The 25889-nt window shown below is 46.9% G+C and overlaps 1 protein-coding gene across 3 annotated transcripts; it reads right to left on the bottom strand.

Annotated features, from left to right (window-relative positions):
- Window positions 1-2035: 2035 nt before the first annotated feature.
- SDR42E1 (short chain dehydrogenase/reductase family 42E, member 1) lies at window positions 2036-11506 on the bottom strand. Of its 3 annotated transcripts, none has more exons than XM_004584212.4 (3): window positions 11374-11506; window positions 5063-5151; window positions 2036-4162 (listed from the first exon to the last, which is right to left on the bottom strand). In XM_004584212.4, exons 2-3 carry the CDS (start codon window positions 5128-5130, stop codon window positions 3049-3051), a joined length of 1182 nt encoding a protein of 393 aa, XP_004584269.1. In that variant the 5' UTR covers window positions 5131-5151; window positions 11374-11506; the 3' UTR covers window positions 2036-3048. The 3 variants fall into 3 exon arrangements, with proteins under 3 accessions (XP_004584269.1, XP_058530144.1, XP_058530145.1); XM_058674161.1 differs by having other exon boundaries at window positions 11360-11489; XM_058674162.1 differs by having other exon boundaries at window positions 5082-5151; window positions 11374-11433.
- Window positions 11507-25889: the final 14383 nt, after the last annotated feature.

The raw sequence follows: 25889 nt of genomic DNA, 5'->3' as shown, positions 1-25889 counted from the left end.
AAGTTAAGGAGAGACAGGAACCAGAGATGGTGCCCCACTGTTGCCCTCTGAGAGCTGGCTGGGTGGGTAGGTGTAGTATGAATGCCATTCGGACCTGCTGAGGGAAAGGCGCATGTGAGACACCCGGGATGCAGAAGCAGTTCTCTAACGGGCCTGGAGCTATCGATGGAGCAGCTGATGTGACTATTTGCTTTGGAGATGAAAGCTGAAGCCAAGGGTTTGGCTGAGACCATGTATCAAGAAAACAGTTCTGGGGTCAGTGCGGTGGGCTCAACAAGCTTCTTTCAACTGTAGCACTAGCATCCCATATAGGTGCCAGTTTGTGTGCTGGCTGCTCCACTTCGATTCAGATTATGAAAGCAGCAGAGGATGGATTAATCTCTTGGGCCCCAGCATCTGTGTGGGAGACCCAGTGGAAGCTCCTGGTCCCGGCTTTGGGTCAGCTCAGCTCTGACCATTGCAGCCACTCGAGAAATGAACCACAGAATAAAGATCTCTCTCTGACTCTCCTCTCTGTAAATCTGCCTTTCAAATAAAATACATAAATCTTTAAAAAGAAAGAAAAAACATGATCCTAAGAGAGAGTCCCGTATTAATCTCTGAAATCTACCATTTAAAGTTGGAGTGGAGATTAAGGAAAGAGATATGCAGCCAGGTTCCCCCTCAGTTACCGATGTGTAATCCCCTCCCACACTGACCAGGACAGGCCCCTCCTGAGGAGTGTGTGACACCAAGGCCATACCAGGAAAGATCACGCAGCACCAGTTGGCTCTTTCGGATCACACGCTCTGGGAGAAACCAGTGTCCACGTCCTAAGAACATTAAATGATCTTACACAGATGCCCATGCAGTACGAGGGACTGAGGCTTCCTACCAGTCACATGATCTGTTGTGGAAGTGGATCCTCTAGCTTACCAAGCTTGCACATGCCTACAGTGCTGGCCAATGTCACGAGAGGACCTCCTGACATCGTAAGAATTTCCTGTTAAGGTATACCCACACTCCTGGGCTCCAGGTTCCTGGCTTCAGATCGGTATAGCTCCAGCCACTGTGGCCGCTTGGGGAGTGAGTCAATGGACAGAAGATCTCTCTGTCTCTCACTCTCTCTGTATATCTATCTAATAAAATAAATATTTTTTTAAAAAGTTTGTCATTAAAAACTCATTTTGAGGGCCTGGCAGAGTAGCCTAGTGGCTAAAGTCCTCACCTTGCATGAGCCACGATCCCATTTGAGTGCAAGTTCTAATCCCGGCAGCCCCACTTCTCATCTAGCTCCCTACTTGTGGCCTGCAAAAGCAGTCGAGGAAGGCCTGAGGCCTTGGGATCCTGCACTTGCATTGGAGACCCGGAAGAGGCTCTGGACTCCTGGCTTCAGATCAGCGCAGCTCCGTCCATTGCAGCCATCTGGGGAGTGAATCAACAGATGGAAGATCTTCCTGTCTGTACATGTCACTTGCCAATAAAAATAAATATATCTTTTTAAAAAATATATTTTGAGCCTGGGCTTCCTCTGCATGTGGATTTTGTCCTTACTGGGTTATAAGTCTACAGCACCTGGAATGTTGGCTATGTTCTTGGGGCTCATGTGAGCTGAGCCCAGGCTAAACACCTTCTTTATCATATGAAAGACCTCAAGCTTTTCCAAAAAATAATCATTACCACCACCTCATGTTTATTTCGCAATTTATAGATTAAAAGTACTTTCACCACATTTTGTTTTGTGATACAACAAACGCAGTAGGGTATTAAATTAATAGAAAAGGCAAATTCAATCAGTTTCATCTCCAAGATGGAAAAATCAAGTTCTAAGCAGGCTCAAGTTACTTTGTTAACTCAAGAGATTCGTGTGGGGCAAATCTCCCAATTTCAAGTTCAGAGCTTTTATCTCCAAAACACTGAGGCAGCAGCATTCAACAAGGACTCGTCATCTGTTTGGGTTCTGCAAACACCCTGAGTAGTCAGGCATCACACGGCAGTCCGTCTCCGATGGCTCAGGACCACCCTCTCTTAGGTCTGCAGTCGATAGAGTCTGTCTGCTTTCTGCTTTGGTTCGCGTGGGACGGTCTTGCTTGCACATCTTCCCTTTAATGCCGCTGTAGTTCAAAAACACTCGTCATTGGAAGTGGCCTTCACAGAGCCAATATTCTTCCCAATAAGAAAACCAGTCCAGAGATCTGATTCTTTGCTGTTGTTGTTGTTAATTAAAATGGTATGAATCACTTGGTCACCTTCCTTAATTGCCAAATTTTTAGCTGTTGCCTAAACTTCACTCTATCCTTAGGGGCCAACATTTTTTACTGAGTATATTCACACATAATGTTACAGGCTCTGAAGGCACAGCCAAAGACACTCCAGAAAGTTCAGTAGCAAAGGTTCCTCCAAGATAAAAACTCGGAAGAAGAAAAATCCTCATAAAGAATGTATAACAAGAACAATATTAGCCAAATAATGGCTAGTGTTAAGTTGCATGTTACATGCTTTGTCCAATTTAATACTCAAAGGAATCCTATGAGGTAGGATAAAGGTCTCTGTGTTTAAATATTAAACATTACCAGGTGGTCACATCGGAGGAAAGCCCTTATGTCACAAAGGGCAAAGGTTACACTTGAAGAGTCACCACCCTCAGAGGTTTGTTCCCTTAAAGATCGGCCCATTCTGGAGAATTTCACGCCCCTGTTTCACCATTTCCAGATTAATCTGAATTTTAGTCCATCTCAAGTAGATGCTGAGTGTGCAAGACTCAGAGCTAAGCGTATTTCTGGCATCAGAGCAATCCAAGTCAGACCTCTCCAACCCAACCGAGCCTACTTCTCTGGCTCTGAAACAACTTCTGCTGCACCCATCTAAACTGGAAAGACACGAGAGGCCAATTTTCCAACTTAATCTTTGTTTTTCTCCCATCAAGATCAGTGCAAGGAGGGTTAAATAAAGATTTATTCCAAGAATCTAGTCTTCCATGCACAGTGCCATTGCTGTATGTATACAGACATGTATTTCCCAACCACCACCCCAGAAAGCAGGATCAGCCCCTCGTTTCTAGCTCTTCTTTCACAGCAAGAGAACTGCAGGAGGCTGCAGCCAGGCCAAAATGGACAGGACCAGCACCAAGCCGAATGTCACATCCCAAATGAGAGACCATGACGCATGACCGGCAGAGCTTCTACCATGACCACGGGCTTTAAACCATTCTACTACTTCCTGGAAGTCAAATGGCTGAGCCTCGTAGCCTAGCTCCTTCCTGGCTTTCTCCAAGCTGCAGTAATGAGTGATGCCTGTTTTGTAAACTTCAGCTCGGGTGAGGAAGGGCTGGAAGTTGTAGAGTCTTCCCAAAAGGAAGTGAGTCATCTCTGTCAAGAAAGCAAAGCAGTAGATAAGGGTTATTGGCAGGCGGAGGGACGGGAAAGGGTAGCCTAGGCCCTCAACCAAAGGCCGGAAGAACTCGAAGTTATTCACGGGTTTGCCGTCCGAGATGAAGTAGGACTGCCCTGAAGCCACATGGCCCTTGTCGGCTTTCAGGGCCTCAGAGGCTAGCATGTGAGCTTGCACCAAGTTATCCACGTGGACAAACTCAACCAGGCTCTTGGGATCTCCATACACGAACTTAAACAGGCCCCTCTCCATGTAGCTCACGATCCTGGGGAGGTGCCTTTGCTCTCCAGGCCCATAGATGCCAGCCGGCCTCAAGGCACAGGTTCTTAAGATGCCTCTGCCTCCTTCCAGGGCTGTTCCATTCGCTTCCAGCACCTTCTTCTCTGCAATGGATTTGGTTCTAGAGTAGTGATCGGGATAGAGGTGGAGTGGCAGGTAAGGCAGAGATTCATCTCCATTTTTGATAGTCTGCCCTCCGAAGACCACGTTGAAAGTGCTCGTGTAAACCAACCGCGGCACCCCGTTCCTCCGGCAGGCCTGCAGGATGTTGTCGGTGCCTCCCACGTTGACTTCCTCAATCTGGCTGCGATTCAGCTGCTCCCGCCCTGACATCCCGTAAGAGGCGATATGGAATACACACATGACATGGGCATCCCGGAAGGCCTCCTCAAGGTCAGAGAGGCGGCAGATATCTCCGCCTATGAACGTGACTCCTTCCGGAAGGGTCGGAGCAGGGTTGTGGAGGTCGAAAAGAATCACATGGACTCCTTTCTGGTTCAGGGCACAGCCCAGGCTGAGATGAGAAAGAGCAAAAGTTAGATGGAGTCACTGTTCAGCTGAGCCTGGGGGAAGTATAAAAATAATGTACTGACGACGGTGAGTCTGATCCAAGTCCTCTTGCCTGACCCTGAATCCCCCACTTTACATGTTCATTGGTGTAGTTCTCACTGATCCAAACACTCAAAAAATGTGGATCCTCTTTTACTTAAATTACAGTGAGAGAGGATTTATCTTCAAAGGATGACAGCATCTAACATACTATATGTAGTTTCTTTATTCTAGGATCCATGATCATTCTTTTTGGAATATCTGTGAATAATCAAATAACTATGAAAGAACAGTTATTACCTTAAATTGCTTTTGGTAATGTGACTAATCACCTTTCTCCCAATTCCATGGCTTTATTAGAACTTTTCTTAAAGTAGAATACATTTGTAGTTCCTAACTGTAATGTTTGAGCAGAGAGTAACAAGGTATATTTCTGGTTTAACAGTATACAAGCAAGTAAAAGTCTACCCTGTAATCACATTAGAATTGACAGCTAAACGTTCTTCAAAAGTTAATTAATGCTTAAGTATTTGAAAGGCAGAGTAAGAGCAGGAGACAGGGACCCAGACTAGCTGCTGCTTCATTCCCCAAATGCCTACAACAACTAGGCTAGACCAGGCCAAAAGCCAGGAGCCTCCTACATGGGTGGCAGGGAGTCAAGTCTATGAGCCATTGTCTGCTGACTCCTAGGGTGTGTGCACAGGAAGCTGAATCATAAGCAGGGAGGGAGCTGAACACAGGAACTCTGATATGGAATGAAGGTGCCCCGAGAACCACCGCGCCAAATAAAACCCTGAGAGCTAAAAGCTTCTGTTAGCAACTATAGAAAGACAATCCCAGGTGTATGTTTTATGCATGCACTGACCGGAACCCAAAATAGCCACCTCCTCCTGTAATGAGGACTGTTTCCTTCGAACTTCTTTGGGAATCCATGTGAGTCAAAGTGAACTGGATCTATAAGAAAGAATATGAGACACGATTACTAACTCCAGTCAAAAGGTGATTCTCCCTAATTGTGAGCTAACAAAAGGCAATATATTCCATTAGGAAAAACAAAAACAAAAACAAAAAAACTCAGACATGGGTTCTACTCAAGGCTTGCAAAATTAGACACCTCCCCTTCAATTTACTTCTTTGTTTGAAGGAGTTACAGAGAGAGGCAGAAACAGACAGAGCCTCAGTCTGCTGGTTCACTCCCTAGCTGGCTACAGTGGCCAGGTTTGGGCCATGCCAAAGCCAGTGGCTAGGAGTTTCTTTTAGGTCTCCCACGCAGACAGCAGGGACCCAAGCTAGTTTTCCCAGGCCATTGGCAAGGAACTGGATCAGAAGTGGAGCAGACGGAACTCAGACTGGCACCTATATGGAATGCTGGCATCGCAGGCAGTGGCTTCACCAGCTATGCCACAGGATTCAAATGCCTTCCTATGTAATATGATGACAGTATTATTTGTTTGGTTATGTGACAAGGTCAACATGAAGGTTAAATGAGGTAATGCCCCTGGGATTGCTCTAAAAACCACAAAGCATTTTTCAAACGAATGCCATTATTGTTAATTCTTGGAAAAGTTTAGAGCCTTTTAGAAAATAATTCATTCAAATTTGGGACCATTTTCCCCCAAGCACTAGAAAATCAGAAACGGAATTCTAAAGGAAACTCCCAACATACAGTGGTGCTGTTAATTGACACCATGCTTAGAAACATAAAGAGCTAACAACTTTATGGAACAACCATACCCACAGCTCTCCCCCACCACCCTCCTGCCCCTGGAAGCCTGGAATCTTCCAAGCACTTCAAAGGCAAAAAAAAAAAAGTCAATACCTTCGGGGTTCCACTTGTCCTTCCCTCAAATCCTCACAAAGCCCTGAAACCCATTTCAAAAATAAAACAAGCAAATAGTTTCCCGACACCTTCTTCCCAAACAGAGAGAGAAAATGAGGCACACAGACGCTCAGGACAACAGAAGCACTCAGACATGTGGTTGGGCAGGGGTTGGCAAACATTCCACAGTTCGTCCCTGTTCCCTTCCAGCCCCGGCCAGCAGCCACTTCGCCATGTCCATGGACTTGGGTGAGGGGTCCAAGTGGCAAGGGAGAGCAACAGAGGATGTGGGTATGAAGCTAGTGTACTCAGGGAGAAAATGGACAGCGTGGGGAAAGGAAAACACCACCCAGACATGTTCCTCTGCACCTAGCTGCAGATCATGGCCCGGCCACATCACTTTTTTCTCTAGACCTGACTTTTTCCAAGAATACGCTGTGCAGTTACAGGAACTCAGCAGTATCAAAGAAAGCAGCGGGCAGAGTGGAAATGTGCCTACTTCCAGGCGCCAAGCAACATGCTAAGCACTTTTTATGCATATGTTAGCTGTTTCACCTTTCCAATAATCCCAGGAGAAAAGAGCTGCCCATTTTTCAGGTGAGGAAACTGTAGCAGAGGCTTTCCTAAGCCTGCCTGCCATCACCAATCTGATGACAGATTGGCCCTAGGTGTTCACACTCTCACCGACTGAAACACAGAGATTTGAGAGGCCAGAGAGCAGGCTAGCTCACTAGTTGTGTGACTTGAGGCTACTTCATCACTCTGGGCCTGTTCATCCCAAAGATGGAGCTGATAATAAGTGCACAGGCTCCTAAAGACTGAGTTGGATGAGGTATTAAACACCCACAAACAACAAGTGACAGAACACAGGCACTCCCTAGCTGTCATTCCTCAAATTCCCTTTTCTTCAAGCTCTCAGTTTGGGGACCCGACATTCTATTACATTTTCACACACCCTAATTAGATCCCTCCAAAGCACAGGGTTACAAAAGGGTTGACAGGTTCTGCACAAGCCAGTATGAACTGTAGCAGAATGCCAGGAAGGTTAAGGGGATCATTCTCACAGAAGTAGTGAGTGTGACAACTGGAGACAAGGTTGAGTGACTCAGAGGTGCCATGTGGGAGAAGCCAGAGTACAGGAGAAGTGAGCAAAACAAGTGGAGGAGGGCTGATGGATTAATTCCATCGTGCAGCAATCAGAGGGCCTCATGACCCACGCTGTTTCAGTCACCACTGCCTCTGTACAGCCTCCTCACTGACATCTCCACAGCCTGGGGGAGGTCTCCCCGCCTCTGCCACTGAGCCTCCATGCTTTCACCATGGGCATCTTCTTTCCCTTCCCTGAAGGGATCACTAGTGAGGGAACAGGCAGGCCTACAGTGTGTAAGAACATTCCTGGGCATGGCAACAGCTGCTGCTCTTTCAGCTTCTGCAGTTCTAAACACGGGCAGGTTCCAGCAAATACACAAAGCTCAGAGCTCCTGCACTGCTGAGTTTATGGTGGCAGGAATGGGCTTCTGCAAATTATCTCAAGGACAGAGCAAAAGGTGAACACAAGACCACTGTTACAACATGCTGTGGGGACACCCACTCCAGGAGGCAGAGCAGAGCAAGCATCACCCAGGTGTGAGCTCCAGATTTGAGCCAGGACCACATGGGGGACTTCCACAGGCTGAGAGGGGGTGGCAGACTGGCATATCCAAAGGGAAGACTGTGTTGGTTCAGCCATGGCTGATGCACAAGCCTAAGCCGTGGTGTGTAGCTGGGGCTTTGGGATGGAAAGACTGCTGGGGAGTAGGCTTAAAGAGCTGGCGCCTCTTCTGAACTCCATCTGCAGATAACAGAAAACCTGCCTTGGTTTACAGCAGGGAATCCACAGGATCAATTTGGTCCTTACAAGAGAGCAAGCTTCCATAGAGAAAGGAAAGACTGGAAACAGGCCATGGCCCAGGCAAGGGGTGGGGATGAAATGCAAGCAGGTTCAGCAGAAACCAGGGCAGGAGTTGGGCAGTGCCTCAGAGTGAGGCCACAGCAGGCAGCATCCAGGTCAAGCTGGAGGAAAGTGACGGCATTAAGAGAAACAGGTTTTGGTAATGGTCTATCTGGTTAATAGGGTTATGATTAACAGGACACCAGATAACAGTGTTAAGACAGCCTTACTATTTCCACAAGACTTCCACCATGAGGGACTTAAAAATGGACAAGGTCTCCAAGAGCCCAATAGGAACACTTCCTACTCTCTAGCATTTCTGTTGTTGTTTAGATTTATTTGTTTTTATTGGAAAGGCAGACATACAGAGAGGAGAGATACAGAGAAGATCCTTCCTCCGATGGGTCACTCCCCAAGTGGCCGCAACGACTGGAGGTATGCTGATCCGAAGCCAAGAATCAGGAGCCTCCTCCAGGTCTCCCACACAGCTGCAGGGTCCTAAGGCCTCAGGCCATCCTCGACTGCTTTCCCAGGCCACAAGCAGGGAGCTGGATGGGAAGCAGGGCGGCTGGGACATGAACTGGCACCCATATGCGATCCTGGTAAGTGCAAGGTGAGGACTTTAGCCGCTAGGTTACCACACCGGCCCGCGTTTCTGTTTTTAAAAATCAGACAATCCAGCTGAGTGATGAGACGGCAGGTCTACTGCGCATGCATCCCTCAGATCAGGGATGTAGCTGTCCTTCAGAAACCTGCCAGGCCCATGGATGCTAATCCTCTTCCCTTTCTATGTGGCACAGAACCTATGTGACCACCCTGATTAGGAGGCTCAGATGAGAAAGGCGAGTCAGGAGAAACTAGGAAGCCAGCAAGATAAACAGCAATGCAAAGAAGCCCTTTCAGTAGGCTGGCAAAAGCTCTCAGGTTGCCAGCCACAGAGGGTACCACTCCCCTCACCTGGTCCCCAACACCAGTAAGCACAGAACCATCTCAGCAAACACACTTTGCAGACATCCCTAGGAAATTCTCAAGATGGCTACATTAGCAGGGAGCGACACAGTCTTCCTTCACACAGCGGACACACTTTCATCTACTTTCTGGCTTCTCTTATTAATTAGTTTGTACCCGATGCCGTCCATGGCCAGGCACTCGACCTGCCTTCACCATGGCACCCACTTGCAGGTTTTTCCCTAGCGCGGCTCTGTCAGGTAATTGCTTTCCTCTGGGGGTGAGGTTGTGCCTGACCCACGCTGTCGTTTTAGAGGATGCAGGTCAAAATGAAGCATACGCTGAGGGGAAAGGAGCCTCAATTACAAGCAGGAGAAAAAAAAAAGATGAAATTGAAAATCTGCTTGAGCTCTTGATAACACCAAGGTAAAGTGAGGATAATAAAGTTGACATCTACGCAGGTAAGTTATGGGAAGAAACTAATAAAAGATGGCTGGGACGACTCTAGATTTACAAAGACCTAATTAAATGCTAGGATCAGTAATAAGAACTCAAGATTATGCATGCCGCCCCTCCACCACCGTGAGCTCAAGACTAAGAAGCCACGAATCCCCTGGCTTCCTAATGCAATATAAAAATCTGTATGCCATCGGCATCGTGCCAACAGAATATGGTGTAGAGAGAGTTTAAGACAGCCTTCATAAAAGTAAGAAATTACTATATTTAGTCCAAAGATGATAAAAAATATCTCCAGTGAGCATAACCCTGTGAACAGGTTTCTAAATTACTGCACAACTACTGCTCTTATTGCGCTGAAGACGAAAAGATACTGCAGCTACAGGGTGGATGAGAGGGTGCTGTTGAGACTCCACGCGTGATCTGAAAATCATTCGTGTTTCATAGAGTGCAGATCGATACAGAAGAAGAGGGGGGCACATCAACCAGAGCAGCTCCGATGTGGAAGACAGGAATGTGAGTATAAAACCCACAAGGCCAAACGTGTATGGGAAGGAATTCCCCAGCAGCACACCTGGAGAAGCAGGGCCGCAGGGAACAGGCGGGCCCGACTGTGCACACCGCCCTGTTCTGAACACCACTGAAGGAGGCTGGGCGATTGTCTTGTTGTCTGGCTACACACCATCCTTTTACCCTGATACACGGAGGGTTACAGGCGCTCTCTTCACAACGCCTACAATGCTAATGACGATAGGGATTCCCTGCCTTCAGAGTTGGTCTTCCCCAAACCACCTTTTCTGGGACGAGCTGCACCATGCAGACTGCAATCTGGGAAAGCCATATGGGACGAGTGCGTGGCAAGCCTTCCCAGCGCCCCTTTCTGCCTGGCCTGCGAGATGCAGGACAACTTGCACCTCCTCCTCTCCCGGGATTACTGCATCTGCCACTTACAAGAGTGACTGTCCCAGCTATTGTGCTGTACCCTGTTGCCCAATCTTGCTTGGTAAGAGCCAATTTGTTGATCCCGCCTGACAGATTAGAAAACTGAAAGCCTGGAACATGAAGTGACTGTCCCAAGTCCCACAGTAAATGGGAGGTCAAAGATTCCTACACTCCTTGGGACACAGGGGCATCCAATGTCATGGCTCATGCCTCAGCCACACCTGAAGTGCCATATTGTGAGTCCAGGCTGATGGCAGTCCCGCAGCAACCTCCGGTGTGTCACTCCAATATACAGAGGGATCCGAGAGAAGCACCTCCCGACACACACACCATCACCACTTCAGGAGGCACAGGTGGCTGTAGGGTATGGTTGGATTCCTAGATTGGAAATCACAAAATCTGAGTCTTGGATATGGATCTTCTGCCAATCCCTTATGACCCTGGGAAACTTACTGAACCTCTCTGATCCTGCTTCCTCCTCCTGAAAATAAAAATGATAGCATGGAGACATTTATTGACCCCTAGAGGCTTATCACGGATGCTTCAGGACAATCTCCTGGGCCAGCGGTTAGCTTCCCACCTGCCTTGCAGACCAACAGGACAGAATCTCCCCTGCCCAGGAACAACACAGGCCATGAGGGACTAAACTGTGTCGGGATCCTGGGGGACATTTAGATCAGAATCTTACCACCTACACCATGTCTGTCACACCCTGCAACCCTTGGCGCTATTTACCCTTTTGCCATACATTCACTCGTTTTAAATGGGAAACCAGAATCCCCAGTTACAGTCAAGCTCATCCTCCCCGCAAAGTAAGAGGCAAATTAAAGACAGAAGAAGAAAAATCAACTTTAGATGACAGGTCTGAATGTGGAGCCCTAACACCCTTCTACAAAGCCCAGCCCAGCCAGGGAAACAGCCCCGAACAGGAACGATTCTCCCGCTGCCCGGGTCAGGGCCACTAACGACTATCCCTCCGGGGCTGGCTCCCCGCAGCCCTCGGCCGCTCCCCCGGCGCGCACACCAGGACGGTCAGGGGTCCCCCAGGAGGAAAGCGGTCTTCTCACCCCAGCCCACTCACAGCAGCTGCAGACGACGGCTCAGCGTGTGCTCTGCAGAGCCGTGGCAGTCCATTCCTCTTGAGCTATTCGCCGCCCCCGCTAGGGGCGTCGGAGCCGCCCCAGCCGTCGGACCAGCCTCCTGGAGCCGCTTCCGGGCCTCTCTAGGAATCCCGGAGGTCTGGGCATATCTATGATGCCTGGGTTGCTCATCCATCCACTGTCACGTGTCCTGGGGAGGGACGCAGGTTCAGCTCATGGATGTCTGCCATATTTCAAGTCTGTGTGTTGTGGTGTCGCGGGAACTTTTCCAGGACCACCGATATATTCTCCCTGCCTGCAGTTTATGCCTATAGACTCACCTCTTTGTTACTGTCTGAGTCCATCCATCACTGAGTACTGGGCTTGGAGAAATGGGTGTTTAGCTCATTGGACAGATAGGTGCATGAATGAGTGAGTGGATGAATGGATGATGGAGGCATGAGTGTGTGGTTAGATATGTGAATGGCTGAGTGTATGGGTGATGGATGGTGAGTGGCTGTGGGGTGGATGGATGGAAGGATGAATGCTGGATGGATCTTTCACGTCTCGACTCTGACTCTGAGTTTCCACGTGTGTGTGTGTCCGTATGTTTTCCTGTATCCCTGCTTTTCCCTGTTCTTCCAAGCTCTACTTGTTCTGATCACTAAGTAGAAAATTATGCCACAACAGGAGGTGAACCAAGTCAGGCTGGGCCAAGGACCCACCAGTGTGCGCGAGAGCTGCCACTGGGAGGAGATCTGATAGAGGAGCTTGGGAAACTCCTTTATCAGGACACAGTCCCTGCAGGTGAGCCCAAGAACCAAGGCAAAGAGCAACTCAGATCAGGCCAGATTACAGTACCCACTGGCATTCACGTGGCTCAGATCTGGGGGTGGGCCAGGCTGTGCCAGTTCATAACACCCACTGGCAAATCTAAGAACCAGCACAGGGTGTGGGACAGGCTGGGTCAGGACACAGCACCAGCCAGTAAACATTAGGGCCAGGACTGGGGCTGGCTGGGCCAGGTTGGGTAGCAACACCCACCAGCGCAAGCTGGACAGGGAAAGACTGGGCCGGGCCAGGCAGAAGCACTGCCTAATGCCAAGGTGAGATGGGCCATGTCAGACTGGGCCGCAGTGCCCACCAGCACATGTGAGACCTGGTGTGTGTGGGAGGGTGCGTGCCTGCTAGGAGAGTGGTGGGGACTCTCCTGCTGGTGAGTGTGAGAGCTGGAACTGGGAGCAGACCAGCCTGGGCAGGGCTACATCATCTGTTGGCCTGTATGTGAACTGGATTAGGGGAGAGTGAGGCTTGCCTAACTGTATCCACTGGTGCAGGCATGAGTCAGAATAAGGCAGGATGGTTGAGCTTTGCTGCAGCAGAAGCTGGCAAGTACTGGGACTGAGGGGTGAGTCCTGTCAAGTTAGACTGCAGAACCACCTGGAAAGTGCAAGATCCAGGTGTGGGAGTGGGCCCAGTACAGAAGCTGTGGGCACCCCTCTGATGGGCTACAACTCCCACGGGCAAGCATGAGAACCAGGACTGGGTGCTGAGGCGGTTGGAAGGCTGGGTGTAGCTTGTCCCCTTGTATCTTCCTTTCCTCCAGATACAGAAAGAAAATGTGAAAAGAAAGGTCTTACACATTTTCCCCTGATCCTGGACCCTTCCCACCCTAATCAACTATGTAAACATCAACTTTTTTTTTATAAAATGAAAAGATGTCAAGACTAACCTTTGTAGCCAAAGGATAAGGCTTTCAAAGGAAGGTTGCATTTCCTTTCAAAGGTCGCCTTGAGAGGCCTGTCTTCTGTCTCCTCATCATAAGTGTGGTTCTGTGGGAAGTTTGAGAGTTTGTGCATCCCCAGGCGCACTCATCCATTGTGGAATGAACCACTGCATGGCAAGGATTTCAAGATGATGGCTTTGACTTCCTGTGCGCCATACTGGCTGGTGAAACAGGTGCCACATTCAAACCCAGAGACTCCAATTACCTCACTGACTTCTCGCTTTCAGTAAAAACTCCACAAAGTCACAAGTATCAATGCAAGCCCTGCAATCCAACAACTGATGAAGACAAGATGGAGGACGCCATGTCCTGACGTTGCCTCTCCGGTAGGACCCGCCGGCTTAACTACATTTTTTTCTTCAGCTGTTTCTAATCATAAGGCTTAGGAGCCTGGGTTAGGGTTATACCAAGGCATCTCGTGGGACAGCTTTGCCATGGCTGAAAACAAAGGCCTCTGTGGTCTGGGAGACCAGCAGAAGAAGCTCTTCAGCCCAGCAGCCAAGGAAGAAAAGGTCCCTGAGGTGTAGTCCAGAAGACAAATTTCCTTTGGGGCGATTTCAGGATCCTCTGAGGAGTAGCCAGATTCGTGTGTCCATAACCGTGAAAAGCGGTGAGTTTAAATGTGAATCTTCTTATGCCTCCAAGGACTCTTCAAATACAAGCCCTGTGTTTGCAAGGAAAATGACAAACTTTGTAATGACTTCTTTAGCTTCTGCTCAATTTTTGTTGAGTTGGTTTTGTAAAGGCCTTGACAAGAAATCTAAGACAGAAAAGGCTGAAGAAAGAAATTTGTTTCAGTATGAGTTTTTATATCAATGCCTGTTTAGTTTCATTTCTCCAGACTATGTGCATTTTAGGAAGATCAGTTTGATGTCATAGTTCCTCATGGTGTGCGACACTTTATTTGTTGTGAAGCATTTTCACACTTTTTAGACTCCAACAGATATCGTTGCTGAGGTTTGTTGGATTCCACAGATAGGATGATAAGGCTGTTTGGTTTTTTTTTTTTTAAAGATTTATTCATTTTATTACAGCCACATATGCACAGAGGAGGAGAGACAGAGAGGAAGATCTTCCGTCCGATGATTCACTCCCCAAGTGAGCCGCAACGGGCCGGTGCGCGCCGATCCGAAGCCGGGAACCTGGAACCTCCTCCGGGTCTCCCATTCGGGTGCAGTGTCCCAATGCATTGGCCGTCCTCAACTGCTTTCCCAGGCCACAAGCAGGGAGCTGGATGGGAAGTGGAGCTGCCGGGATTAGAACCGGCGCCCATATGGGATCCCGGGGCTTTCAAGGCGAGGACTTCAGCCGCTAGGCCACGCCGCCGGGCCCAAAGGCTGTTTGGTTTTGAAGTAGTACAGAAGTACCCCAGCTAACAGGTGAAAAGGGGCCATTTTTAGAGTCTCAGAAAGTAGAATAATTATGCTTATTTACAGCAAGCAATACTAGCTTTTGAAACAGCAAGACAGGAAATCCTGATGGTTTGGTGCAGTCGTGGTTTCCTAGCCACTCAGAGTCCAATCCAGTCTTCAGGAAAGCGGGGAGGTGGTCCACTTCACTCAGTCACTCAAGGACCCAGGCATTCTTCTTTTGTTGTGCTGTCATCTTCAAAAAGTCTCTGAGGTCACTGAAGCAAGGAAAGCTGAGCCCTTCTGAAACCACCTTGAACGTTGCCACCTTCAGCATGCCAGGGGAGCAGAGAGCTGCACTGGCTGGAGAATCTCCGCCATCTGTTACACTCTCTGTGGTAGAGACTGTGGAGCAAATCCCAGCTCCGGACTTCAGCTACTGAGAGCAATTAAGGAGTGAACCAGTAGGGGGAGCTCTCTGTTTCCGTATCTCTGTAATAAATAAATAAATGAAAATGAAGACCCTGGGGCAGTTTTTAGAGAAAGGACATCATTGTGAGCTTGGCAGCTAATCCTGAGCCCTTCCGGCCCATAGTGTACAGCAGTAGCATCGCCCTGGGTCCCGCCCTAGGTGTAATAATTGTTCTCACTGCACCAGAACCCCCAGGTCAATCCAGCGCTGTGAATACCTCCATGCCTTACTAGGAGCACCATGGCAGCTCTGGGCGGGAAAGTCATTCAATCAATCTCACCCTCCCCCGGGAAACCAAGCAGGGTTAGGAGACTTATTCAAGATCACAGAACTGGTAAACAACACGGCAGGGATTTATGACTTCAGATTCTTCCACAGGCCACATTCCTCCTGCCCTACTTCTCCAACTCCTGGGTAAAAAATTTCTTCCTCCACTCATAAAAAAAATTAAAAGGAGAAATAGAAAAGAAAGTCAAGCTGCATTTAAATGGTGGTTAGTGGTTTCAAGAATTGATTTGTTTTCGAAAGGAAATAAGCATTTATTACTTACACTGCATTTCATACAATGCTTCCCCATTACATATTAAAGAACTCTCCAAGCAACATAATGAATGTTTATATTTCATTTATTCAGCAATTAAGCATCTTAACACTCTTTTATAAGCATTTATAGCACTTATTAAGAATTACTAAACATCCTATTTAGGTCAATGGTTTTTCCCTTTCCTTTTAAAAACTTGAAATATCTCATTATTATTACTGATGCCTCTTTCAGTACTGATTAAACTAAGTATTTGAATAGCACTGATTGAAACTCGTTATTTTGAGTGTCCCGGCCAAGGGCTGTCTCATCAGGGTTCAAGTATTTGAAGCTCTCCCTTGAGAGAGTAAAGTCAGGTCAGCAATGGAAAAGAATGATTTTTAAAAATTGATAAGTAATAAGTTTATCTTTGCGTTTCATTTCTATAAACTTTCTGAAAGAGCCTTGCATTTTGATTCACACTGTATTTTAGTTCTTTGGTGTTTTGGTCATGCAGGAACAGCGACATCACCAAAGTTAATCAGCATTCTGGGTTGCAAACCACAAGACCTCCCCTGTCTACATCAGCAAAGGCAGGGGTTTGGGCTCCAAAGCCTCAAACACTGTCGGTGATTCCTCTCTCCACCTGTCGTCACAGAGCATCTCTGAGGTGATTTTCTCAAAAGGAGGCACTTGGAGCATGTACCAAAGAATGTACTCACTGTACCAGTCAGCAAAAGCACGGTGTTCTCTGTGGAAGAGTTCTCACTGAAGTCTGCCTTTCTCTTCTTCCATATCACTGGTGTGTTGCTAGCATAAATACTCCTGAATAAAAATGACCTTCACTAGCCTCTCTGCAGCTAGATGTGCCAAAGTGGTGGAGCTTTCCTAATTTAGTGTGAGTGCACGTGTGAATGTCTGTGCATACACTTAAAAAAGAAACTGTGGTATAGCTACTCTATGGCCTACTGCTCAGCCATAAAAAAAAATTACCATTTGCAACAAAATGGTCCCCGCTGAAAACCACTATGCTTAGAGAAGTGTGCCAGTCCAAAAAGGGCAAATATCATATGTTCCCTCTGATATAAGTTAGCAATATGCAAAGAACATATATAGGAACTGAGCAAGGGAAGCTAGCGTACTGGCAAGCCAAGTTATACCGCATGGGCCTCTACTCCCAAATAAAAGGAAGTGAAACAAACAGACTTTTACATTACAATACTAGGTTTTCTACCTTTGCCTGTATTTACCATGTTGTGATCCACTGAAGTGTTGGAAAGTTAAACTTGTACTAAGGGACCGTACTAGGGTGATAACGCTGCGACAAATTGGAGGAAGAGGAAATGGGAAGGAAGAAATGGAGGGAGGAACCCTTATGCCTACAAAACTGTATCATGGAAAACAATCATTTTTTTTTTAATAGAGAGACATTGATTGTCGCCTTGCCTCCCTTCCTTTGGGTTGAAACTCAGTTTGGTCTGTGACTTGGCTTCAGCTCTGTGGAAACGCTAGAGCAACTCGAGAGGAGGCACCTGGGGCCCTGCATGACCTGCCGCAGTAGGGCTGTCTGTGGCCTTGCCAAGGTAGGTCACTTGTTGTTTATGATGCTAGGTATTCTCTAGTTGAAATTTGTGATGAGGTCATTGTAGACTCATGTATCCCTGTAAGAAATAAACAGACAGGGCCCGGCGGCGTGGCCTAGCGGCTAAAGTCCTCACCTTGAATGCCCCGGGATCCCATATGGGCGCCGGTTCTAATCCCAGCAGCTCCACTTCCCATCCAGCTCCCTGCTTGTGGCCTGGGAAAGCAGTCGAGGATGGCCCAATGCTTTGGGACCCTGCACCCGTGTGGGAGACCTGGAAGAAGTTCCTGGTTCCCGGCTTCGGATCGGCGCGCATCGGCCCGTTACGGCTCACTTGGGGAGTGAATCATCGGACGGAAGATCTTCCTCTCTGTCTCTCCTCCTCTCTGTGTATCTGACTTTGCAATAAAAATAAATAAATATTTAAAAAAAAAAGAAATAAACAGACAGTCCCTGTTAACATTTTCCTTGGTTCCCCCATGTGGTCATGTTTTACAAACTATAATAATAATGTCACAGCTAAGATAGGAACACCCCTAAAATCCACAGCTTTTATTCAGATTTCTTGCTTTATTCGTAATTGTGCGTGCATGTGTGTGTCCGTGTATGTGTCTGTGTGTGCCTGTGTTTGGCACTTTGAAATTCTATTGCATGTACAGGTTTGCCTATTAAATCACCATATCTTAAGGAGTATTTAAGGATTTTTTTAAATAGCAATTAGACTCTGCACTAATGCAAGAATAATCCATCATGTACCTAGAAAAAGATCCTGAACCATATTCTCGTCCTTGGCCTGCAATGCCTGTGCTTTTTTATATGATAGTGTATATTGGGCTCCTGTTGTATACCAGGTATTGTTAAGTGCTGGGACAACGCAGTGAGAGGCAAGACAGCCCTAGGAATGACACCTGCACAGACGAGTCTGTCATCTGCCAAGAGTTCTACCCCTGTTCCCTGCTGCCCAGCTGCAACCTCTTACACTGGCTGGGGCTTCCTGGAGGCAACTCCTCCACAAAATGAAGTCCAGATTAGTTTGTGCTTCCCTTTTGGGAGAGAGGGGTGTATCTCAGAATAACTCCTGCAAGGAATTCTGGTGCGACTGGATTGAAGGAGATGATCACCACATATCAGTGTGATTTTCCCTGGAAACAGACAAAGAGGCACAAATTCAAGGGCAAGAAGCTTATTTTGGAAGTTACCCCTGGAAATCTCAGTGGGAAAGTGCGACAGGGAAGGAGAGGGGAGCCAGTTATCACCGAGTACACCTGAAGGTCAGCTCGACCCTTCTGAAGGGAAACTGCAATATGCTGTAACCCCTTTTCACAGAATATCCTGCCCAGGGCCCAGGCTGCTCACTACGAACTCACCAACACCTACTGGTTATCATTTCAGGGTTTGTATGGGGTGTATTTATTCCCTGCCACTTCCAGTTGCCTTGACAAAGACATGTACAGCAATGTAGATGGTACCACACGGAGTCTGGGCGGGGAGACAGTGATGCGTACAGCGTGCGGGGAAGGCACTGGAGGGTCAGGTCAGCAGCAGCTGCACCCCAGAACCCTATTCTGCAGGCACATCCTTTATGTTAAGGTCTCTCTTGTCCCACTGGTGTCTGTGGGCACAGCTCCGAGGAGGTGGTATGTGAAGTGAATCTTAAAGAATGAATACTATTTTGCCTCAAGAGAAAAGAAGCAGGGATATTTTCATGGGAGAAATAATAAAGACAAGGTGAGGACTGGCTGCTGCATCCTGAGCTGCATCCTGAGGGATAAAGAGGGGCTGGCTGTGTGTGTGTTGGGAAGGAAATGGACAGGCTGTTCTGTACAGCACATAGAGTGATTGATCAGGAAGGGATACCCTGGGACTGTGAGATAGAGCAGAGGAAGACGAAGGCCACCAAGGAAGGAAGTAAAGAGAAACACTCCAGTCCAATGGGTCAGGCTCTTTTCCTGACATTTGCTCTGTTGCAGATCGGGCTTTTCAGACAGATGACGCGTAATCGCAAACATAAGTAATATACACTCATTTCCCATGGTACTGCAGGCTGGGAGCCCGAGATCCTAGTGACAGCACAGCTGGCTTCTGAGGACCCTCTTGCTTCTTCATGGACTGTCATCTTCCAGCTGTATCTTTGCTTAGTGGAAAGAATGCCCCTTCAGCATCCTGGCCTTTCCTTGGAAAGGAACTCGCTCCTGCCACTCAGGAGGGCTCCGCCCAGCAATGTAATCATCTCCCACAGGCCCCATCTCTTCATGCCATGTCCTTGGAGGTGAAAATGTCTGCATGCAAACTTGGCGGTGCAGGTGGGTGGGGAGACCAAAGCATCCTGTGCCTTAGAATAAAGCTATTGACTGCCCCTGGAGCTTCTTCCGGGCCCTAGTGCCTGGTGACAACTTGGATCCCCTTGAGGGGTCTCCTTCAACCTCTGGAACTCATTTCTCCAGGGAGCCTCAGTTAAGCGGGAATGTTTTTCAAACAGGATGGTAGTGAACAGCTGAGAGGAGTTGTAAGTGATGCCTCATGGAGCCCTAAATCTCTACAAGTAATGAATGACCTAGGAAAGTCTTCAGACTTAGAAGAAGTCAAGCAGAGATTAGAAGCACAAACTTTGGAGTCACAGTGATGGCGATCTGAATCCTGGTTCCGCACACAGGAGTCCTGACCCTCACGCAATGAGATGGTGCCTTGGCGCTGTAAACTGCTCATGCCATAGATCAGGATTAAGATTGCATGTGCGAAAAAAAAAAAAAACTGCATGTGCAAAATTGTAGGCAATGTTCATGGCAGTATTATCCATAGAGCCTAAGGGGAAAATAGCCTAAATGTCCATCATCTGATGCATGAGTCGAATTTCATAGGTCCCTAGAAATGGAATACAATTCTGCTACATAAGATTAAATATTAAAACAAACAAACCTGATGCATGCTCCAACACAATGGGCCATGAAAACGTGTTGTTCATATTTTCATTGGCCAGTTCCAGGGACCAGACACAAAAAGCCATATATTGTATGATTTCCTTTACAGGAAATGTTCAGGACAGGCAAATCTGTGGAAACAAAAAGAAGATTGGCAATTGGTGGCAGCTGGAGGAGCTGGGGTTAAGTGGGGAGAGGTTGATGATGACTATATAGGGTGTTTTTTTGGTAGGTGATGAAATGTGGGGTGATGAAGTGCTGGTTGCATAACTGTGGATACAGGTAATTTACATACATACTTTGAAGGGGTCCGTTCTGAGAGATATGAATTGCATCTAAATAAAGCTGTCACACCTCCAGGATCATCAAAGTTACAATCTCATTTTACTGACAACGTTGTTTCAGTCAGGAAGGACAGGGTGGCCACTTGCCTTGGATATGCCCGCGGAAGTCCGTTGTGCGTGGCAAAAATCATTGTGCGTGAAAGTGCAGGAGCCTTTGACAAGCAAGTACCACTCTCACATTTCATCATTTCTGTGCAATGACTTTGCCTCTGAGGTTCTCTCTTCACCTTCTTCTCTCAGGGCAAGGAGAGCAAAGTGCCAACCAAGAAGAATGTGAGGTCTGAATTATAAATGGCTTTCAATTAGTTGCATTGAAAATTGAGAGTTGACTTGTGTTAATTTTCATGATCAAATTACTTCATTTTGTCTCGCCTCTGACTACCAGGGTAATTTTATGCCAGGGTTTTTTTTTTTTTCAGTTATCCTAATTATGCATGCATCAATATTTAGTGGGTGTTTACCTAACCCACAGTGCACACAAATGTTTGCACTTCCTCGGAGTTCACGGCAGTACAATATAATATTAATGGGCGATACATGATATGGAAATGAAGTTTCTTTTCTTTCTTTGTCCTTGTTCATAAGAAATGTTCAAGTGTCGTTTCTGGAAAACAGCATGCACATTATTCCAACACATTTGAAAACCACAAGCAGTGCTTTCAATGCTATGGATTCATTATATGATATTAAACGCAATGCTATCACACATGTTCCATCAGGGGTTCAGTTGCACAAGACAAATCAAAACTTACCACTTCTTTAGACTTCCTGTTGCAAAGAACCTTTCCTGTCTTTCAGGTACCTGAATTCCTTTGCCATTGACAGCAGCTAAGCTTGGCTTAGCCTATTTTCATGCAGAATCCTTTCTCTTTCAACGACCACTCCTCTACTAAGATTCTGCTCTGCCATCTCCCTGTAGTCATTTAAGGATTTTGGCTTTGACTCTGAGTGAGAAGCGAGTTTATGGCAGGCTTTCAGCATACGAGTGATAAAATAAGACTGAAGCTATAAAAGGATTTCTTGAAGGCTGTGTTGAGATGAGTCCAGAGGGAGGCTAGGCTGGAATCGGAGGAACCTATTAGAGGCTCTTGCTGACATCTGCAATGGGGTGGTGATGGCTTGGACCGGGTGAGTATCTCTAGATAAGGCTAGAAGCAACCAGGTAGCAGTTCAATTCCAACGGAAAAGACAGCAGAAGTTCTGGTTGGGTTGGACAGGAGTTGAGCCAGAGGAGAGTCAATGGGAGTGCAAATACTTGGGTGCTATGCTACTAGCAGGAGGAAGGTGCTCTCGCTGAAGTGGGCAGACCAGTGATCAGGAACCTGGAACTTGGGAACTAGGAATTTAGGGAGTGAGCTGTGGGGTGGGTGATAACTCCACAGGACAGAGGGAGAAGCTGAGTCATGGGACAAAAGGGGTGAGGGCTAAAGTGAGAGAAGCTCCAAGAGGTATCTGTAATGGGGGAAACTCCACGGTGGTGGGGTTGGGGAGGAGACACATAGGCCAGTGAGCAAGCACTTAGTACCTGTATTGGTTTCCAGCGGTTTCCATGACTAATCTCCACAGAGGGGGTGGCTTAAGCAATGGAGAGTCATCCTAGTGCAGTTCTAGAGACCATAGGGCCAAAATCTGGGTGTCAGTAGGGCCAGAGTCCCTCTGAAGGCTATACAGAGGCTATTGTCTGGCCTCTTGGCTGTGCTGTAGCAGCTCCTCCCACCCTGTCCCTCCTCCCTCCTCCACCTGGACTTTGCCTGTGGCTCTCCCATCTTCAAAAGTGTGTGTCACTTAATGCGGGGCTCACAGTGATCCAAGAGGTGTTGTCTTGAGATTTTTCAGTTACATCTGCGGAAGACTCTCTTTTCAAATAAACTCATATTCCCAGGGTCCTGGGAGTAGGATCTCTTTGAATGCTGTTCGTACCCTACAGTGATACAGACACTGCCTCTATCTCGCCCGCCCCACCACTGCAACCCCCAAGCCAGGAAAGGTAGGAGGGACTTCAATAACGTTGACCTTAATGCTACACGTTTTGTTTTGGAAAAGGGGGAGGTTTAAGTGTCACATGGAAACCAGAATGGTAGAGAGAAGCAAGAGCTGACAAGCAGGGACTACGGGATAGTAGTTCCCTGGGAACTTGAAACCACAGTGAAACCTCCAAAAGCCAGGGGCTTGGAGATATGATCCAATTTCTGGATTCCAAAGGAAGTTCCAGCTTATACCTGGGTTAGAATGACATTAAAATGTGACCAAATCATATCTTCTCTATGGTAACCTGTTCTCCTTGCTTAAAAAAGATTGTGAACAATTTCTCAAGTCATTAAATATTCGTGTACGGCATAATTTTTAATGGCTATATAGCAGTCCATCAAAATAAAAGTACCGTAATTTATATTAAAAAATCCTAATGCTAAGCCTTTCGGGATGTTTCTACATTTTACATATGATAAATAACGCTAAAATGAACAACTCTCTTTATAAATCATCATGCACATCTTTGATTATTTTTAAATGGGCTCATTTTAAATAACCATGAACCATGAATTGCTGTTTTGTGATAGCAATTTCTGCTCATTGTTTTCTTTATGAACTCAAACTTTTCCTTCAGGCAAAAAAAATGGATAAGAAGTTCCTGAAACATCTGGCTTATGGTGTAATTTACTTTATGTACTCAGCTGTGCTCCCGAATTGTAAAATGCCTTCTTTCTGACAGCTCATCCTTGCCTTCATTTGCCTTCTGGAGATACAGATGTAAGTGTCTTTCCTTCCGTGAACCTTCGGCCTGGAGACATGGCGACAGAGGAAAGCAGTGCCAAAGTAGGACATTAGTTGCCACAAAATCCTTTCACAGTTTGCAAGACCCAAGAAGAAAGGACAGAATATAGAGAGAATTATGTCGTGGGAGTTTCTTTATTGGGCCCCCAAAGACTCTTAGGACAATGGCAGCCACTGAAATTTGAAAGGCCAGGCCGCCCATATGTATTGTCCTTTGAATCCATGTGAGACCTGGAAAATGAATGATCTGGGAATGGGAGTGGCCCAGGAAGGGAAGAGTGGGCACCTCCCTCTGGGGTTAACACTCCCACTGGAGAGCATGAAAACCAGGACTGGGGCAGGCATGGCTAGACAGAATGACACTCACTGGCATGTGTGTGGACTGGATAGTGAGGCTGGTTGGGTTGAACTAGGCTTCAATGCCCATTGACATGTATGAGAGCTGAATGGGATGTGGGACAGACTGGACCAGTCTGCTGTACAAACTGGCAAGCACAGGAACCAGGGCGGGGGCGGGACTGGTGGGGGTTATTGTAAGTTGCTCCAAGTAGTCTGCAGCTCCCACTGGTTTGCATGAGGACCGAGTGTATGGTGGGTAGGATCAGGCTGTATTGCAACACCCATTGGTTTGTGTAGAAGACAGGACTGAAAACAAAACTGACCCAGCAATTGCAACTACCAGCATATGCATAAGCTGATGGGGGCAATGGTCTGTGCCGGACCCTGTACTGGCATGCATGCACAAGAATCAGGTCTGGGATCACCTCAAACGAAGTTTCTTTAGGAATCCCTCCAACTGAACTGCTGATCTCAGGAACCCAACCATGAAGAGAAGTACACGTTTCATGGTCTGACCATGGAGTGCATGTATCAAAGTTGAGCCTCCTGAGAGGCTCAGATAGAGCAGTGGACAGCATATCCAGGTGCACATGGAGTGTATGGCAGTCCATTGGAAACTGCAGAGGACACCTGGTACCACAACAGAAGAGAGAGGACAGAATAAATCGATCAACTATCCCAGCCATGTGTTGGCAGTGAAAATCTGGGCAAACGGAGACTCTAAGCTGGGCTATGTCAGCCAGTGGATTATAGAGAGATTTCATAGTGCTTGGAATGGCGAGATTGGCAGCAATTCAGAACTTTGAACTATCCAAACCACTTGAGCAGTGCCTTCAGAGCATTCCCCATGTCATGGACCCTGGGATGGGTGGGAGAATGGGTGTGGCTTCTGCTGTTAGCTCCCCCTTTACCCCAGATACAGAAAAAGAAAGAGAGAGAGAGAGAGAATATGGAAACAATGGCCTTATCTACTTTCCTGTAACCCTTAACCCTTTGTGCCCTAATCAACTATGTAAAGATTTTTAAAATAAAACAATAATTTAAAAAGAAAAAGAATCCATGTGAGGTTTGTATTGATGTCTCTGATTGGTGAGCAGGCTGTGGCTCGCAACAGAGAGGATGGGTTGCCGTGTAGATTGGGCTTATTGAGCTGAAATTCTAACCAAGGCTGACCTAATTCAAATCCACATTAGATTTTGGTGGTTTTTGTCGCTGCTAAGATTTCAGATCAAAATCAGAGGACTCATGCAGGATGCTAACTTCTAGTTTCTCCCCATAAGAGCCTATAGGCAACAGTAACCACTAAACCAAGCCTTCCTGTCATGGCACTTTCATACTCTTAAGGATCATTTTAATGCCAAAAAATGGGAGGAAGGCTACAAGCTCCAGAGATAATCCTCTCAATGAAATGAATTCCACCTAACAGAAACTCAGCATATTGTCCCTATAGATGGTCATTGTCTCATTACAGATCCTGAAACACCAGCATTCTTTCCAGACCACATGGAGAGCATGCGCTCGTCACTGCCTTGACAGAGGGTGGCTCTGGCATGGCTGACCAATACAGAAGGAGCTCTGTTGTGGAACACAGCTGAAAAAAAAAAACATTCAGACTGGTGATGGGGTGGGAAGGTGGGCAGTGGGGGGAAGGCGGGGAGGGTCACACCGTTACATCCCTTTATCCATGATGGGAGGGGTCATGCCATCACCCCCCCTTATCCAGGATGGGAAGAGACTATGCCATCACCTCCCTTTATGCTCGAATCCTTTCCAAAAAATGAGGAAAGGTTAACAATAAATGTGAAAGTCACTGAAGTTAAACAATAAATAATTAAAAAAAAAAAAAAAAAAAACAATAAATGTGAAAGTCAAGAAATTTAAGGGAGAAATAAAGGGAAGCCACACACACATGCACGCATGCACACATACACACACACACACGCAGACAGAAAGAGAAGTTTGGGCAGATTTAAACATTTTTTATTTACGCCAAGTATGTAAAATATACAGATTTAAGAGTACACTTGCCTCCCTCCTGTGCTCTCAACCTTACTCCTCTTTTCTTTCTTATTATTTTTCTTTTAATTTATATAATGACATACTTTCAGCTTATTTTGTAATCACAAGCTTAACCCTCCAACCTGGGCAGATTTTTTTAAAGGTATGATCCCTTACTATTCTTGTGAGAAATAGCAATTTGGAGTCAGTATTCAAGTGGGTGAATCAGAGTAGAACTGAGGGGTCTTTTGCTGACATCTTGTTCTCATTCACAACACATGGGAGGGAGGCCAGCTTCCTGCGAATGAGCTCTGGGAAGGCAAGAGGAAGATGGCTCATGTTCTTGGGTCCCTGCCACTCATATGGGAGACTGGGATGAAATTTCTGAATGCTGGCTTAGGCCTAGTCCAATCCTGGCTGTTGGAAAGTCATATTTAA

The sequence above is a fragment of the Ochotona princeps genome, chromosome 16 (genome assembly GCF_030435755.1).
Source record: "Ochotona princeps isolate mOchPri1 chromosome 16, mOchPri1.hap1, whole genome shotgun sequence".
Classification (NCBI taxonomy): Eukaryota; Metazoa; Chordata; class Mammalia; order Lagomorpha; family Ochotonidae; genus Ochotona; species Ochotona princeps.
This window is presented reverse-complemented; position numbering and strand designations above follow the sequence as displayed.

Bases quoted from the DNA above. Each gene is read 5' to 3' on its own strand.
- SDR42E1 (XM_004584212.4), bottom strand. From the start codon at position 5,130: ATGGATTCCCAAAGAAGTTCGAAGGAAACAGTCCTCATTACAGGAGGA. The intron at 4,163-5,062 runs GTCAGTGCATGC...TTCTCATCTCAG, and splicing joins GGTGGCTATTTTGGGTTCCG to CCTGGGCTGTGCCCTGAACC.